General features: G+C 45.1%; 1 protein-coding gene across 1 annotated transcript in view; it reads right to left on the bottom strand.

Annotated features, from left to right (window-relative positions):
* The window catches only part of NFKB1 (nuclear factor kappa B subunit 1), an 887546-nt gene that overhangs the window by 497694 nt on the left and 376331 nt on the right, over positions 1 to 13521 (bottom strand). Inside the window, exon 5 of the mRNA XM_069630690.1 lies at positions 4564 to 4662. Coding sequence (XP_069486791.1) covers positions 4564 to 4662 — 99 coding nt within the window. The remainder of the gene's footprint in view (positions 1 to 4563; positions 4663 to 13521) is intronic.

Genomic DNA, 13521 nt, shown 5'->3' with positions numbered 1-13521 from the left:
CTGATATAGGGTCTGCGGCTTCTTCACGTATGGATACTCTAGAGGTTCGTTCAGCCGGGAAAGATTTGATCCAGGAAGTGGCGTTCTTAGAGAAATTAAAATCTTTTGTTAATGTGGAGCAGAGTTTGTCATGGTCGACAAGGTCGAATGCTGTGGAAAGGTCTAAAAGAAGGAGGATGCAGAGCTTTCCTGAGTCTCTGATGGAGCCCATTTGGATTTCGAGGTCCAGAAGGGCTGTTTTAGTACAGTGGTTGGGGCGGAAGCCAGATTGTCTGGTACCAAGGAGCTGGTTTTGTTCCAAGTGCGTTTGTACCTGATTGTATGCTATTTTGTCCAAGATTTTTAAAAGGAATGGGACCGTTGTTATAGGTCTGTAGTTGGTGAGCACTGTGGGGTCAAGGTAAGGTTTTTTTAATAAAGGGGTAACCCAGGCTTCTTTGATGCTAGCTGGGACTATGTTTTTGGCAAAGGAGGCATTTACAAATTTTGTTATGATGGGTGTCTGTGCGTGGGCACAGGATTTTACTACTTTTGCCTGGACGGTGTCTCCCTTGCAGTTGGATGCTTTAATTTTGGAGATGGTTTTGATCACTAATGCTTGTGAAACAGGTGTGAATTGGAAGATAGGTTTGGAATTGCCGGTGGGGTTGGGCGGTTGGGTGTCATTGTCATATTTATCTGCTAGAGCTTGTTTTTTGGTTTTGATTTTGTTTTGAAGGAGGTTGATATTTGCGGTAAGTGCGTCTTGGATCATGGTGCAACATTGTTTACTAGTATTGGAGCAACTGGTGATGGGCGTTGGATTTTCTAGTTCTCTTAGTATAGGGAAGAGTTCTTTGGAATCGGATGCAGCATTGGTAATCTGAGTGTTGAGGGCATTGGCTTTGTGTGTGACGATGCCTTTTTTGTAATTTCTATTTGCTTCTTGGAAGGCTAATTCGTTTTCTGGTAGAGGTAGTTTTCTAAAGGTAAGTTCAAGGGCCCGTTTGGTTCTTCTGAGAGAGATTAGTTCCTCGTTGAACCAGAAGCATGAACGTTTTTCTGAGCGCTTGGTTTTAGTGATGAGTGGGGCTACAACATTGATAGTAGATGTGAGGCAATTATGATATGCATCTGCTAGCGAGTTGGGGTTGTCATTGGTGAGTGAAAGTGATTCTAATGCTTTGAGAAACAGTGGTTCTAGCGTTTCGGGAGTGAGTTTGCGGATGTTTCTGGTTTCAAAGGAGTTAGCAGTCCCCTCCTTAGCCATAGGAGCAGTGGAGTTGATGATGAACAAGATATTGTGATGGTCTGACCAGTCTAGAGGTGAAATGGCAACAATAGTAATGTCCATATTGAGTGAAAGGATCCAATCCAGGGTTCTTCCTTTAGAATGTGTCGGGGGCGTTCACTAATTGGGTGAAGCTCATATCCTTCATGGCTGAATGTAAGGCTTCTGCTTTGGGATCCTGACTGTCGTTAAATCCCAAATTAAAATCTCCCAAAAGTATACATTTGGTTTTAGGTTTAATGAGGGGTGCCAATAGTAGCGGGATGTCAGTCTCTGTCTGATTGCTGGAGTTGGGGGCTCTGTAAATGACTATTATATTGATAGTTGTTTTCCCATCTATGGGTAGTTTGTCTAGTATGATTTCATGTCCTTTTAGACTTTCAATTTAGCAAGATCTTAGATTAAGTTTAGCTTTTGCAATAATGGCTACTCCACCTCCATGTCAGTGAGTTCTATCTTTCTGAGGATGGTGTAGTCCGGGGGGATGGCAATGGAAAGAAGGGGGCCTGAGGCAGGATGGAGCCATGATTTGGTGATGGCTAGAATATCCAGTTTTGATTCTAGTAAGATGTCGTGTATTTCAATAGCATGGGCTCCTAAGGAGCAAGCGTTTATGAGTGAGCATTTGAGTGTGGAGGGTGGGTTAGGAGTGTGGGTTCCTTCTGGTGTTGTGGTTACTCGTTTGAGTGTAGAGGAAGATGAGGTGTTGGATTTGGGCATAGACGGCCGTTCGCTGGGCGGTGCTTTGGTGGTAGGAGTCGTGGTTAGAACATCAAGAGATGTATGATGCTTGGCATGGTACTGGGTGCAAGCTCTTAGACGTTGCCGTCTGCATTGCCTACGATAGGTAGTGATTGGAGTCCTACTGCATAACTGTGCTTCTGTGAGTGTTTATGGTAAAAGGTGTTAGAGGTTTCAAGATGGGTTCCTCGAGTGTTTGTCATAGGTTTAATGAGGGTAGTGTCATGCGTGGCAGGTGTGGAAGGTTGCGCAAGATCCAACTCCCGAGTGATCAATAGTGAATGTAAGATAAGGTTTATCGAAGGCCAACAACTGGCGACGAAGACACGTGCACCCACGGTGTGCCTCAGGAGGGTGACGTACACCCGGCAGGAGCATGACACCTATAGATGGGGCTTAGAAACAGCGTGCAATCAGAAGAAAGTTCTGTGTAACAGGTTCCTCCTGGGCAGCTTACCCAGAACCCTCTGGGAACCGAGAGACGGGAGGATTCTACATACGTTCACCATGTCTAACTATGAAAACCTGCAATGTGTCATTTAAAATAAAGTAAAAACGAAGTTGATGTAATCTTGCAAAGCACAGTGTCAAACAGCATACCACTTAGGGTTCATAGCATAAGCATGTAATTAGTTCAGCTCACTATTTGACAATATTCCCTTTTTCCAGTGGGGGTTGGCCAGTGCTTAATTTGCAGGGCTGAGCCCCGGCACTTTTGTCTGAGCACCGGTACTTATTGTCTCAAACAGTTGAATTATGATGTTGTGTTTTGGTAACTTTTTTTTTCTGTCAGTCTTAGTCACACATCAAACAACAACAGTGTGAGCCACACCAGTGCTGCTGTGATAGATAACCAGTTTCATGAATAACTGCTCATGCCCGTGAAGTGCTCTAGACATCCTAGCTCACTGGCAGCACATTTGCAGCATGGTGGGTGGCTTCGGTGTGTGGTTCGGTCGCCGCCATGTCACCACGTGCATCTCACTATCTTAGCAGACAGGCGTGCAGGCACATGCATTTGTGCAAGTGTCAGTATGACGCTGACTTTGCTGTGCCACTAAAGTGGGTGGCAATGCAGAGCCTAGAAAATATTTGATGTCTTCAGTGATGTCATCTGTGATGTCATCATTGTGGTCATACGCTCTGCAACAAGGGGCGCAAAGTTAAGGTGGCTTTAGCTGAATTTCAGGGGTTTTGTTGCGTGAAGGTCTCACCTTAACGTCCCTGCAACTAAAGTTTTTTCCTTTAATATAAAATATAATTATAAATACAAGCTTCCAATCAACCTAATAACAAAAAATGTATCTGGGTTGGTAGTTCAGTGTAGGAAAAGCGAAATCAAACTTGCAATGACACCCTTAAAATAGGAATAGCTATTTATTTCAACGTTTCTGTAAAGAACTAGGATACGCATGAGCCACTGCAGAGTTTAGAGCAAATGCTACTGTCACTGACAAGATGGCATTACTGTGGCCAGAATATAGGTGGAAATGCACACATTGATCACAGCACCCTAGTGAAATGAAGACTCAGAATCATGGCCATTTCTAGCTTTGTCTGGCAAGTGGAAACTCCATCTTGGTCGCAAAAATAACAGTTTTGTGATGCTTCCGTATTTGTGTAAGGATATAGTTCCTTAGATAGCTGTTTCCGTCCTTTTCAGCATTCATCCAAACAGATTTTGCCTGATTCCGGGGTGGCAGTTAATCATACCCTAATTGGATGTATACTCAGAACAACCCAGGATCCATCCAATCAGGTTTTGCCCGATAACAGCATCAATCATGCCCTAATTGGATGTATACTCAGAAAAACCCAGGATTCATCCAATCAGGGTTTGCCTCACCGTGACATGAGAGAGCGGCAGGCATACTTTGGTTCAATTAACAGCTCATAAGAAAAATATCCTAGATGACTCTAGGGATTTTTGCTTCATTTATATTATTGTGCTTCTTCTTTTGCTTAGGTCTACTTCCTCCAATCTCTCAATTTGTAACAAATTCAGCCGACATGTGAATTAACTGAATTAATGAGGAAATAAAGGGCCTGTCAAACTATTGTATAACCACAATAAGAAAGCCCAAGCCCTAAGAGAAGGCAGACTGATGGTCTAGTAGTGGATGGTTGTAGAAGTCTATGCTGGAGGATATTTATACTATACCACACAAAAGTGCAGCAATGATAACAGTGGCTACACAAACCCTAGGTTTTTTGTGTAAACTGCTTGCCATACCTTATGACCTATACAATGCACCTGCAGCGTTGGAAGAGAAAAGTTAGAAAAACAACACTGCTAAAGAAAGTCAACATCACTGCTATTTCTTCGATTTTTCTAGCAAATGTTTGAGCAGCAACCTTAATTGGGTTAGATTAGTGCAGATCAGAATCTAGGAGGCATTTAAAGGTCCAGGTGAAGAAGCACGCCTTATCTGCGTATATGTTGGCCTTAAACGACGACTCCTGGCCACTGGAGCCTCACATAAAGAGAGTTATCAGGAGAAGACATAGCGTCCTTGTATGCACAAGTAGTTCAATAAAGCAGCAGAGATTACCTTAATTTGAGGAAAGGACTTTTTGTTCCTCTCGCTGGAAGCTCCTGGAAGGCCACCATGTGACGGCCCTTCGCACACATACCGGAACCGAAACCCCCTCTGTGAAAACGAAGAAGTAATTAGAAAATGACAACATAATTTTGTCAATTCAGAAGTGAGCACCTGGGAAAAACAGTACCTAATTGTTCTGTGGTTCGAGAGATGGACGGAGAAATGTGGTCGTAATTCCCAACCCCTGTAGTCCACGTGCCCTTCAAAAATGATTTACTGAAATGGTTTCCAGAGTCGTTTGTGTACAGAGTGGGGAATACTTTACATCATTTAGTGAACACATGTACAATAAAGGGTGCCTGGTGTTCCTGCTCTGTGAATGAAATGTACATGGCTGCTCTCTTCTTTTCTGTTTGTTACCATTTTCACTGCATATCATGCATTTAGAGGCCAACTCCAGGAAGTCACATTCTCTTTTGTAGTAAAATGAAGCATAGAGAGAAGAGGACATGTGCACCCAATCTCGAATTACAGTTTCTATTTCCAGCACCATCATCTTCTAAAATGATCTTACCACTTTGCAAACTCTCTCCACCTTTTACGCTTTCATTCCCATCAACACTTGTGCCACTAGATTCTCCAAAACCTTACTGCATCGTTCTTCATCTAATTCCCATCTTTAAGGAATCCTTGAATGTATTGATGCCAATTCACCAAATCTCACGCTTGTCCAACGTCCCTTGACTCCCTCTACTTGCTCTCATCACTCACACCTTCATCACCCTCGATTATAACCCATTTACCATAATGATTTTTTTATACGGTGCATTTGAATGCAGTTTTGCTGTTTCATTAAAGTGTAAACTGTAGGTTACGTTATTGCGCTAATGGTGTTTTTAAGTGCAAAACAGCCTCCAAATTGTGGCTTCTTGAAGCTGAGGAGAGGTAGACTGTTTTATATACAAAGAGGAATCCCTTAGTCACAGACCAGCTGACAGCCTCTTGTAGAAAGGTGCAGGTTACCATGTAGCCCACTGTAAACAGGTTCTCTTAGCCACTGCACAGTAACATATCGGAGGACAGCTCAGGGGCAACGTGCTCGCCTTGGAAGCAAGACAACACGGAGCACCACAGGTTCGATCCATGGGTCCACGCTTAGAAACCTCTGGGTATTAAGAGCGTTATAAATACCCTATAGTATCATATCTGTCGTTCTGCTCACCAGCTCTGAAATGTCCTGACTGTGTGTATGAAATCTCATTCGCTTACACGAATTAAGACATATCTCATTAATTATGGGACTTTTATAATGCAGCTATTTATCACATTCGAGGTCTCAAAGTGACTATCCTTGTCAGAGCTTTGCGCCCCCCCAATACACACTAATGGGATCTCCTGACCTTACTCTAATGGAGGAAAATGAAAATGGATAAAAGGAGGTGGGAGAGAAAGGATAGGTCGAGAAAGGAGTGTGATAGGAAAGGAAGGAAGTTTGATAAGTGTGGAAACGTATTTAGAAAAAATGTAAATATGTACTGATGGGTGGTCTGTCTAGATCAGGCTTGTCCAACCTTTTTGAATGTGGGGGCGAAGCATTAACTTTTTGTCACCCGGTGGGCCGGCGAGCCAAAAGTGAACACCCTCACCCAAAGCAGTATATTCAAAAGCGATGGTGTGTGACCTTTGACACAATAGCATCACAGGCATAGCCATTCAGTCCCAAAGATAGCTTTTGGTGTCGGGGCAGTGATCAAAGGTTAGTTTCTTGTGATTTCTTCCAGTGTGTATGTGTTGATATTTCTCTGAAATAGTGGGGGCGACCAAGCGTATTTTTCCAAATATGGGGCTGAAATTGTGCATTTTACAGCAGGAAAAGTGACCAAAAAGCCATAAATTTACAATCAGTTCTAAAGGGTAACATGTACATTCCATGTCACAGCAGACAAGAACATTGTAGAACACAACACATTTTAATGATCAATGTGTCCACAGTGTAAGACAGCACTTTGACTGATGTAACAGATTGGCATGCTGGTTGTGCCCGAAATATGCCTCTGTAGCAACATGTCTATGCTGGCTGTTCCCAATTTAGGCCAGCATTGTCCTCTACAAAGCATGATTGATGCTGCCTGAGCATGTGCAGTGTGCCCAATACATATGCCAGTTTATCTCTGTAATACACATTCATTACTTCCTTGGTAATGAAAGAAGCATAATCCAATTCCAGGGGGCTCCTGAGGCAGTAAAAGTCCTCCGCCACGGCCCGGTTTATTGATCGGACCCAACATTGCAGAAATAAATAAATTAATCGTGTCCACGGACCCGACAAACATTGAACAAATAAATAAATCGGGCAGGGGAGCCGATTTATGAATTTCCCGGGGGGTGCCCAAATGTAGGAAGTGACATCACCAGCAGTTATATGACCGCATTTGCACGTAGTCGCCGACTTGGTGCGAGGGGGAAGGGGGGTGCAGAACAGTGGAAACATTGGCTAGCATGTACTGCATATACTAAAGTCAAGTACGAAGGAGGTTTAAGCCTTCCCGTTGCATTCCAGTAGGCCAATACTGCCCCTACTCCACCCCTCTATAATCATCCGGGTTGTAGTAGCCCTCAAAAGGCAGAGCAACACAACTAGGATGGGAGAACGAAATTCCATCCCATCCTGTGAGTGTGTCAAACCTCCGAGCAAAGACTGTGCATGCGCCTCCTACCTTGGAGCACAATCAAACTAATTTGGTGAAAATCTCGCAAGTGGGTGCTTGGGATTCCAATGCATGTGTGTGGGCTGCATACCCCAGATCACTTGCTCAGTTCTTCAGTGTGAAACTCTGGCCAAGGCAGTACTGTCCCAATGGTGAGAAGTGTAGTATTTTCACATTAACTATGCTTAAGCACTTTGGGTTAATGAATAGTGCTGCTACATTCTGAGTAATTCCATCCCTTTAAATATATTAGCTCTTGTATAACCACAACAGTGTTGATTTATTCTGATGATGATGAAGATGTTAGACTTGCTCAAAACGTTCTGGTTCTGTATCATTAAATGTACTTCAGATCTTCAGAGTCTCGGGAGGACAGCTCTGGGGCAATGTGCTCGCCTTACCAAGAGGGGTGCACAGATGTACAAATACATCCAACCCAAAAAGATTTTTAGAAATTGAGGGACAGACTAGCTTTGCATCTGTGACTCCATTTCTAAAAATCGTTTTGGGTTGGGTGTACCTCTACATCTGTGCACCCCTCTTGAGAAGAGGGGTGCACAGATGTACAAATACATCCAACCCAAAAGATTTTTAGAAATTGAGGGACAGACTTGCTTTGCATCTGTGCCTCCATTTCTAAAAATCGTTTTGGGTTGGGCGCACACAGATGTAGAAGTATACCCAAACCAAAACGATTTTTAGAAATTGAGGGACAGATGGAAAACAAGAGCCTCTTGCTTTGCATCCGTCCCTTAATTTTTAAACATCGTTTTTAACCCGGCTTTCACCCGGGCCGCCAGAGAGAGACACAGTATTGATGAAACAAAGGGACATCCATACTGCGTCTCTTCTCCCCGGCCTGGGGGAGGTACGTGGGGGGGTGCGGAGCACCCGCGTACTCGGCGCCCCTGAAACCGGCCTGGTTTATTTGTTCAATGATTGTCGGGTCCGTGGACCCGATTAATTTATTTCTGCAATGTTGGTCCAACATTGCAGAAATAAATTAATTAATCGGGTCCACGGACCCGAAAAACATTGAACAAATAAATAAATATACCGGGCCATGGCAGAGGCAGTAACAGTCCTCCGCCACGGCATGGTTTATTTATTTATTTGTTCAATGTTTGCCGGGTATGTGGACCCGATTAATTAATTTATTTCTGCAAACACCATTGCAGAAATAAATAAATTAATCGGGTCCAAGGACCCGACAAACATTGGGCAAATAAATAAATAAACCAGGCGTGGCCTGTTACTGCCTCTGGTGCCCCCCCGCCCCCTTTTTAGGGGGCACCAGAGGCAGTAACAGTCCTCCGCCACGTCCCAGTTTATTTCTTTATTTTTTCAATGTTTTCTGTACAGCCTCGCGGGCCACATGAAATGGCTTGGAGGGCCGCATTGTGGCCCGCGGGCCGTATGTTGGACAACCTTGGTCTAGATGCATGAAGGGCTTGGGCTATCCTAAGTAGAGCGAGAGCCAGAATTGACCGAGTCACCACTTGGAAAGACCATGGGCCTCATTATAAGTTTGCCGGTCCGGGAACTACAGTACCGGTAAGCATGCTAGTACCGTAGTTCCCGGACCGCCATACTACGAGTTGTGCTTTTGGGTGCCTTTCTGCCCGCCAGACCTAAAAACGGTGCCGGTGCATCAGACCTCCCCATTCCCATTGAGCCCTATGGGGCCGAATGAGAAGCCTCTTTTTTCCGGCGCTCGCAAATGGGCAATTACTGGGTCTGGCAGGGGCGTAATGACCCGGTAATTGGCCATTTGTGGGCGCCGGAAAAAATTGCAAGTTTGGCGGCAGCCTGACGTTTTTTTACCTGCAAGGCTACTGCCAAACTTGTGATGAGGCCCCATGTCCTTTAACCGTTTAGAGCAGTAGGCTGCCAAGGCCGAGGACAACATAGTTGAAAATATATGTCTTGCTTATGTATAAGAGTTTTGGTGAAAGGGTAAAAAGGATTTAGTGGAGGATTTCAGGATTTACCCACTTGGAATTAAATATTTAAAATTACTGAGTGTACACCAAGAAACCAGCCACGAGTAAGTGTAAATGACAGTGAGCACAGTTTTCTAGTTTGCAAGATTAGGGCATCAATTGGCATCGGAAGATCTAATACTCCAAAATAAAGCGAATATAAGCCTAATGTAATATTAGACAAGCATTGCATAAACAAATTATAACTGTCTGCACAAACAAATTATAACAGTCTAGGAATGGGATTTATCAGAATATTAACTGAAATGATTCCACCTAGTCGGTCAATCAAGTGGGCGGGGACAGGCCAAAGAATCGCTATAATTCTGTTCCAGGATCAAAACTTGTAGTAGTTTAACACGGATCTGCGTGAAATTACCGCGGGTGATTTTTCTGCGACCAAAATGTTTGCATGGGAAATGCACAAATACAAAATGTTTGTACATTTCCCATGTGAACATGCAGGGGTGTTCCCCGGAACCCCCGCTCACTATGCCGTCTAGTATAGTGAGCAGAATGTTGCGTGGGACACCCCCGTATCCCTGTTCTTTTTTTATTATTATTTATTTTTTTTGTTCTGGCGGGGGGCTGGCAGGGTGTCCCCCGCATTTTTTTTTCATACCGACCCTACCAAAACACCTAAACACCATAAAAAGTTTGAACTTTTGGTAATTAGAACTTTTCGTGGTGTGTGCTTTAGGTCTTTTGGTGGGGTTGGTAATTTTAATTCAGACATTTCGTCCTAACCCGTTTAACACTCTAAGTTTAAAGCTTTGTTGGTGTAAATGATAATGTTTCATAAAATTGTGCACTTGCCACTAGACACTGGCTAGCGAGTGAGGTGGCAAGTGACTTTTTTATGGCTGGCTAGTAGCTTGCGACCTTTATCCCTGATACGTTTATGAGCAGAGCTTGCTACAGGATGTTCTCTGTAGCATTGTTTAGGCAGCCTGCATCTGCAAAGTGTTGGTAGTTCTTAAGGGATATAGAAGTCTTGATCGAGTAGGCCTTCTTGTTTGAAGGTTTTGGCCCCACTTGGTAGAAACTCTCAGCAGTGTAAGGCTTTGAAGGGAAGGGTTAGATTGGAATGAGATTGTTTTGAGAGCCTCAGGGCTGGCGCAGCTACCCAAAGGGATGGGTTATGTAGATGGTGCCAAATAGTGGCAAGTGTGATTGTAAATGGTTAAAGGGCAAGGTCTTGCTAGGTACCTAGGGAAGGTGAACTTTCTGGTTAGCCCTAATTCATGTTACACCAGGCCCTTCTTCAAGCTGGCCTTTGATCTTTGGCAACAATGTACCCATGGGATCCTGTTAATACAGCCTGAAAGCACAGAAAAGGCCATGGTCTACCAGTGTGTGTCAAATAATATTCCATTACCCAATTTCAAGGCTCTGGGGCAGTGAGTGTACATCAGATTTAAATTAAACTAAAGTACCCGATTCTAACATACGCATCTGAAATCCCTCCTCTTGCAAAAAGGTTATTTTTGGCTAGAATGTTTCTCTTTCTTACCAGTAATTAAAAGCATTTCATGTTTCTGAAAATTCTACCCTCCCCCGAAAACATGGAGTACATCCTTCTCTTATGCTTCAATGTGTAGCAGCCATAATTCCTCTCTTGTCACCCTTCCGTGTATCACAGAATAAAACATCTCAATTACTGTTGCAAAGTAACACCATATTAGGTGGGCCAATATCACCCCTGGAAACACAAAGTAAAATCAAAACAGATCCTACGCGAATCAATGTTCTTTTTTTCTTTTCCCAGATAAGCGGCCTATTGCCAACCTCCTTCCTTCTGCCAACCTCCTTTCTCCTGCCAACCTCCTTCACCCCGCCAACCTCCTTCCTCCTGACAACCTCCTTCCTCCTGCCAACCTCCTTCACCCCGCCAACCTCCTTCCTCCTGCCAACCTCCTTCCTCCTGCCAACCTCCTTCCTCCCGCCATAGCTTAAAATCCGCAGCCTTTGTCCAGCCACGGTCTGATGCGAACATGAGCGCTGCTGCTGCATCTCTCTCCCCTGCTCCAGACTGAGCCAGGGGGCCGCGCCGAGCTAAGGGAGGACTTGGAGGCCCCCACATCTAGTGGGAACCCCCACCAGCCGTGGAGATCCACTGGCTGGGGGGATAGGGAGCCTGGCAAATGGGAGAGTGGGAAGAATGGTAGGGCTGGCAGGGGAGAAGGGGACATGGCCGAATACTGGGGAAGGGTGGAGGGGCTTTCCGGTGGGCGGGGAGACTGAGGGTGGGAGGCAGGGTAAAAGACTGGGGGGTGGGAGGCAGGGTAATGCTTATAAGGACAGGTTTCGGGAGGAGTAGCCCTCTTTGTTGGTGGACGTGCAAAGCAAAAGGTTTAAAGAAGTGAGTATAGCGGCAGGTAAGCAGGGCCTTTAGGCCCTGTTGGGTGGTGTCTGGCCCATACCACCCCTGGATTGGCCTTGTGTGTCAATCCCACCATGTCTATGGCTGGCTTGCTTTCCTTTAATTCTTCTTCCATGTGCTTATGTTATGTATGAGATGAGGTTAGTGGCGCGCTGCCGGAGCACCCGATGTGCATTATGTGTGTACAAGAGAGGGTGGGAGAAGGGCGACAGGCTGGGGAGTGTGGTATAGGAGGACTCATTCAGCAGGGCTATGATGGAAAGCCAGTTGCTAGGCCAGGGGTTCTTTGGCTGCATCAGGTAAATGAGCATCACGCTCGGATTACAACACACAGTTCTGTTGTGTGGCAAAGTGGTGAGTGTCTTGGCACTCAGGCTCTGGTGGAATTCGTTCTTGTGAGTGCATTTTGCTTAATATCTGCTTATTGGTTGCCGGCTAGGAGCTCTGCTTGCAAATCATGACTGGCCGCTCTGTTACTCGCTTGGAAGTAACACAGCGTTGCCTCTTGATAGCTATACTGCAGGCTTCTTTCCGTTCCCTGTATCGTCTAAAGAGCTGGGTTGTGGCATCGAAGGGCCTCGAAGGCACAGGGTTGGCTGAGGAGGCCTTAGTCTCTGAGCTGCTCTCAAATTTAGGCAAGCCTCCACTTGCAGGGCTTAACCTCTGGTCATTTCGGTTGCCCTTTCAAATGGTCAGTTTAGGAAAAGCCCCCAACTACTATGGCGGGGCATCAAATAACCAACTTTTTTCCATTATTGTGCGCTAGCACAGAGATAGGCGATATGGGCATTGAAGCAAGCCTATGCTGCAGTTTCTGTTGACTGTTAACATTTTAATGATTAAAGCCTTGTAGAACTTGACAAAAACATTCTCATTATGAACTGCCATTCGGCCGGCCGTTGATGGGGCCAGGGATGGGTTTGATAATCTGATGGAAGAACCTGTGTCACCAATTCAAGGCCCACCTTAAGGAATCCTTATGTTCTGACAGATCTGCTTGATTCTAATTTTGAAGGTTGCCACATGTCTCCAAATGGGGGACCAGTGACAGGGGGTCTGGGGATTGTCTTTGACTCCCTATTTAGCTCCCAGGCGCAGTGCTGGCACCGAAAACACAGATGGGGAGGGATTGGCTCAAGGTGTGGAGGGCGGGGCGGCCCACCCACAAGGAACATGGGGGGAAGAGGACATTCGGTGACAGGCAGTGCAATTCGGCAGGTCTGCAGAACAGGGGCACATGGGGAGAGTCACAAAAAAACAACTAGAGCCGGGTGACCTGTTACTCTGGTTATAGTTGACGATGACCCGAGGCATTGTCTTGTGGTTGGCAATAAAAGGCTGTGATTTTTATTGCACAAAGTATAATCATACAACACATTTTGGTAAATGTATTTATCCAAAAATACACAATGATAAAACACTGTTATCTTTTGGGCACCGGGACCAGAGGCATCTAAATGGCCTGCGCTGCCACACCTGGATGGGTTCTCGGCCATCCCAGTTCCCCCAAAAGTTATAGTACTACTTGCATCCTCTTGTGGCTAAATTATCAATAACCTCGGCATGGAAATTGTCCATTCCCTTGACTGACAGGTGGGCCTCCGGGTCTGCTAGCGAGATTGCGGTGTGTCAGATTAAATGAATCCCTCTGCTGGAGCAGAATTGTTCTATTCCCCTGTTAAGCTTTTTCCTGACTATGTCTATTGCCTAGTAACGATTGGCCCCCTGCCAAGTTTTTCTTGGTAGCATGACTGAATAGAAAATGTCGGTCTCCTTCCAGTTATGGGCTATTCCTGGCAGGGATGTGCGTATGTCTGCCAGCAACTGTTTTTTTGCCTTGCTCTACTAAATCGTTGCCTCCCAAGTGTATAATTAGAAATTCTGGTGGGTCTCT

The sequence above is a fragment of the Ambystoma mexicanum genome, chromosome 6q (genome assembly GCF_040938575.1).
Source record: "Ambystoma mexicanum isolate Mex_15411 chromosome 6q, UKY_AmexF1_1, whole genome shotgun sequence".
Classification (NCBI taxonomy): Eukaryota; Metazoa; Chordata; class Amphibia; order Caudata; family Ambystomatidae; genus Ambystoma; species Ambystoma mexicanum.
This window is presented reverse-complemented; position numbering and strand designations above follow the sequence as displayed.